General features: G+C 46.1%; 1 protein-coding gene across 1 annotated transcript; it reads right to left on the bottom strand.

Annotated features, from left to right (window-relative positions):
- Positions 1–3,252: 3,252 nt before the first annotated feature.
- On the bottom strand, positions 3,253–4,704 carry LOC103960023 (fructose-bisphosphate aldolase 3, chloroplastic-like). The gene has a single exon (XM_048566853.1). It carries the CDS (start codon positions 4,438–4,440, stop codon positions 3,352–3,354), a length of 1,089 nt encoding a protein of 362 aa, XP_048422810.1. The 5' UTR covers positions 4,441–4,704; the 3' UTR covers positions 3,253–3,351.
- Positions 4,705–4,956: the final 252 nt, after the last annotated feature.

Here is a 4,956-nt window from a genome sequence, read left to right on the forward strand (position 1 = left end):
TTCTTTTGGTCTCCCCCTACCGTTGATTTTCCTTTGTGCTACTCTTGAATTGGGTAGCAGGATTCAGACACATGGCAGGCAAGCAGGAGGTGGAAGTGATGACCTGTTTCTTTGTTCAATCTTTCCCCAATTCGTATTGAAGAGGGTAGATCGGAAAACTGACTCCAAGTGCCGTCTGATTGCTCTTTTCACTTTGCCATGCGAGTAATAACAAGGACAAAGGAAAGGACATGGAGAAAGCATGATATAAGATACCTTTGCTTTTGAAGAAGCAGCGAATGAATCAGCACATATATTTGTTGTGCTTGTCTCCACATGCTTTGATGTATCATTTTCACTTGTCTTACTTGCTCCCTTTGCAGAAGTGGTATTTCCTTATGCAGGTTTGGCATCTTCTCGTGTAGTATTTGTCCTCTGATGCAGGAATGGAATGCAACCTTTGCATTTAAATGGTGCTTCAAAACATTACTTCTCCGCGACGATGAGTACTCGAGAGCAATGCAAGGTAAGCAACCAGGCAAAAGTTCCAGGCAATCAGTTCCAGGTCGGAAGTTTGATTTCAGGTTCCGACTGATAACTCTATTTCCCCTTCTCCTGCATGTAAGAGCAAGGACAAAGAAAAGGACAGGGAAAAAGCATGATATGAGATACCTTTGCTTTCGCCCTTGATGATATGAGATACTTTTGCTTTTGAAGAAGCGGTGAATGAATCAGCACATGCTTCCATCTACCGTTTCCTCCTGGGTCATCTGGTATCATCTTCGGGGAAGAGGAAAAAATTGAGTATTTTGAGATGTTTTGCTGGGAGTGTACTCTCGGAGGTGAGGAAGAGTTGGGCATTTTTTTTTTTTTTCGCAGGTCTGCCTTGCCATAAAAGATGAAGGTCGACATATATAGGGATTTCCCAATAGCAAGTGGTGGTACTGTTCTTTTACCCTTGTCGACAAACGTTTTGATCCCGCAAATTCGGCTTTTTGAAATAGTGACGACTCTTCGATCTTTGAATACGCCTCTTTGATTTCTGAACGACGCCTCTTCGATTTCTGAACAAGCGTCTCTTTTGACAAAGTGGCACGCGTTTTCTGAAAAGCAGAGAAAGCATCGCCGAACTTTGCGCTCGTCAGCTAAAGATGTGTAGCTGCGATGATGACCTCCACGTGATCTTTTGACAAAGTGGCACCCGTGCTCTGAAAAGCCGCGAAAGCGTCGCCAGCCTCCACGTGTTTTCAACTTTGTCGGAGATCTTTTGACAAAGTTGAACGCGTTTTCTGGAAAGCCGAGAAAGCGTCGCCTAACTTACGCCGGAAAATCCAGCTTTTGAGATTTGCAGAGCGATGTTTCTTCACTTTTGAATAAGCGGCCCTTCGATTTCTGAACCAACGCCTCTTTGATTTCTGAGCAAGCGCCTCTTCCTTTTTATAGAGGTATTGATCACCTGTAACATGCATACTTTGAAGGCTGCTCATTCCTGAAAATCATCTCCGGCCTTTTGAGTTTTAACTCCATCCACCCATCTCTTTTAACACCTTTGAAAAATGGCTAATCCATCGAACCTTAGCTTAGAATTGAGTCTCAGCAGTGATCCGGTTGCGCCGCTTCAAGGTAATGTATGGTGCCCTTCTTTCTTATCTTCTAACGGTCCTCTTACAGGTGAAGACTCCGTGATGCAGGACGCCACAACAGCTACAATAGTAGCTAGGAACCTCCTCACTCCAAAAGATAGTAGGCTGCTGTCAGGACGGTCCGATGAATTGGCCGTTCAAGAGTCCCTCGCTCTTAGTGTTCAGTGTGCGGGCTCTGTGTCCAACATGGGCCAACGCCTGCTTGCTCGGTCCCGTCAGGTGGAATCATTGATGGCAGAGGTGGAAGATCTTAAGCAGGAGATTAAACAGCTTAAGTACGAGAATAGAAGTTTGCATGTGCTTGCAAATAACTATTCGTCGGGCATGAAGAGGAAGCTTGATGAGATGCAAGAATCTCAAGGTCGAATTCAAAGCGACCGTCAAAGGCTTGCGTCTTTCTTCCAGAGGCACCTCTTTCCTGGGTCATCCAGCGTTCCACCAAGGTTTGGGGCCTTGAATGATCTATCTTCAGTGTCTCCCGCTCCGATGCCTCTTGCTCTGATACCTCCTGTTCCGAGAGTGTTGCCACGTAGTGGGGCTTCAAGTACACAACCTTTGTGAAGACTCCATCTTTCTGCCATTTTTATTTTTTTATTTTTTGTAATCACTCGGAAATCAATGAACATGCTTCGTTTTATTTAGTGTATTGTGCTAAATACAGATAAAACATGTACATCACCGTCCATCATCAATTCATTTTTTTTTTCGGTGGCATTGATCCAGCATTCATTTATATATATATATATATATATATTTCAGATGGTGCCAGAAGCACCACCATTACTTTTTTTTTTCTTTTTATATATATTTTTTTCTTTTTGCACATGGTTCCAGAAACACCATCATTGTTTTTATTATATATATATATTTTTTTTTCTTTTTAATTTTTTTTTATTATTCTTTTAAAAGATGCTTCCCAGCATCATCATTGCTACTTTTTTTTTTTTTTTTTTTTTTTTTTTTTTTTCTTTATATGGCCATCTGCAACCCTGAGTTCGTGGGTGAAAACCCAGGCGAGTCCGAGAGAAGACGGAGGAGGTCTTTGGGTGTGAGTTGACAAACTTTGATTTTGTCAATCACATTCAAAGGCAGCAGCAGAGGCAAGCAGACGGATGAGATTTTTGGGTGTGAGTTGACAAACTTTGATTTTGTCAATCACATTCAAAGGCAGCAGCAGAGGCACGACGCTGGGCGATGAGCAGATTCGAAAGTAGGGGAGCTTCAGCAATGGAGGGCACGGCCGTGAAGTTTGGACGGAGAGCACGAAGGCTTTGGGCGAGCTGGAGCTGCTGTTGCTGTTTGCTACAAGGGACACCGCTCGCTGCGGAGGGAGTGCGCTGGAGCTTGTACCTGTGCAGCTTTCATGGCGTACATAATCTGAAGCAAGTTGCTGTCTTGTTGGTCAGAGACGAAGCTTTTGACAGAGAAGTGAAGAGGCCGCCTGTGAAGTTGTTCGAAAACAGCATCGGCTTAAAGAGCCAGCCAAAACTCTCGAAGTCAACTTCAACTTGCATTTGATGATGATTGTGGACTTCCATGCAACTGTTGCCGCTGTGCTGGTGGTGGTGTTGGACTTGCAGCGGGTAGCGTCGAAGCAAAAGAAGAGTGGGCAGGTTGCGTGGATTTGTTGCTCAGCATGCCTAAACGTGGTGCTCAACCACGTCTTGATGTCGTTGATTTTGGCGGCGGAGAGAAGCTTGTCGCCCTGATTCACATCCATGGAGGTCAGCTAGTCATTGAGCCTGTCAACCACGTCTTCAAACAGGCCCTCGCAGACGTCTAGAACTTTCTCCAGGTGGGTGTTATTGGCGATGTTCCGGCCGATTTTCGCAGGCAGCCCGGGAAGCTTCGCGGCGGCGTGAAAGGCGACCTGCAGAGAGAGCTCGTCGATTTTGCCGTAGCCCTTGAAGGACTTTACGGAGTCCATTTCTGATTTTGTGCTTTTGGTTTGCTGGGTTTGTATAATTTGCTTTCTCTTTTTGTGGTGGTCATTGATGTTTATATCTCCTCCTATGGCAGGCTTAGCAGCTTCAGCTCCGGATTGTTCCCCTGACAAAAACATGATTCCAGGTACTGCAGGAGGAACTCTCCTTTTAAGAACTGTGAGGGTAGCCTTTGCAATGGCTTCTGGAGTAGCCTTTTCCTTGTGTTCAGCCCCTGGGGTAACCATGCTGGGCTTAAGAAGGATTCCTTCGAACACCACATTGTTTTCGGCCAAGTAATAGAAAACTTCGGACCAGACCTTCTCTGCCACTTCAAGTGTCCTTTCGATTGGGTGGTCCCCGTCGAGAAGAATCTCAGGTTCTACAATGGGCACAAGACCGTTGTCCTGAGAAATGGCAGCATAACGAGCAAGTCCCCATGCAGCTTCCTTAACAGCTAGAGCAGAAGGACCACAAGGAATGCTAACAACTGTACTCCATTTAGCAAAACGAGCACCTTGCTTGTAGTACTCAGCAGATCGTGAAGCCAATCCATCTAAGCCTTGGCACCAAGATTCATTGTTTGATCCCGGCAGGGGAACCAAACCCTTGTCAACTTTGATTCCAGGTACAATTTTCTGGTCACGCAACACATCCACAAATTTCTTCCCATCGGTTGTAGACTGGTGAAGTGTTTCCTCGAAAAGAATGGCACCAGAAATGTATTCGCCGAGGCCAGGATTCTGGAATTTCGTCAGAGCCTCAGTCAAATAGGGCCACGGTTGTGTGCCATCCTGTTGTGCAGTCCTCCAAGAATCACCAAAAGCTTTCTGATATTCATCCAGCACCTGGTTGAGCAGAGAAAATGTACTTCGGACAGGATAGTGATCATCCATAAAACCCAGCGCACAGAGACCATTGCTGTTGTAACAATGCACTTTATACTCTTCGTGCTTGACGGACTGGCGTTGGACGAGCAAGCCAGAGATGGGGCCACAAAGCCAGATGAAGGCGGCCCATAGCCACACCAACAAATTCTTGGGCGAAGGGATTCTTCTGAGGAAGCTCAGCTTCGGAGCGATTTTGATCCGGATCCGACATACGCGCCTTTTACGGATCGAACCCAGCTCCGTCCGGTTCTTGTGCCGTCGATGTACCTGAGGTTGTCTTTAAAGATCTGGAACCGCCGCTCCTTCTCTCTCAGGGTGTTGTACGCCTTCCGCCAGCCGCCGTTAGATTCGACGACCTCGTCGTCGCCTTCACCACCCTTGCCACATCTTCTAGCGGCGAGATGGAATTCATTCCTCCAAAGTCTCTGGCTGCATCCGTTGCGGTAGAGATAGCAAGGATAAAATCGAAAAGAATTTCTCAAGACACCCAACTCCCCTGGTCTCGCCAGTGATGATGATGAT

The sequence above is a fragment of a genome, unplaced genomic scaffold (genome assembly GCF_019419815.1).
Source record: "Pyrus x bretschneideri cultivar Hongxiangsu unplaced genomic scaffold, Pyrus_bretschneideri_v1 Contig43, whole genome shotgun sequence".
NCBI classification, from domain to species: domain Eukaryota; kingdom Viridiplantae; phylum Streptophyta; class Magnoliopsida; order Rosales; family Rosaceae; genus Pyrus; species Pyrus x bretschneideri.

What these genes read in the sequence shown, in the direction of transcription:
- LOC103960023 (XM_048566853.1), bottom strand. Translation starts at nt 4,440, where the DNA reads ATGGATGATCACTATCCTGTCCGAAGTACATTTTCTCTGCTCAACCAG.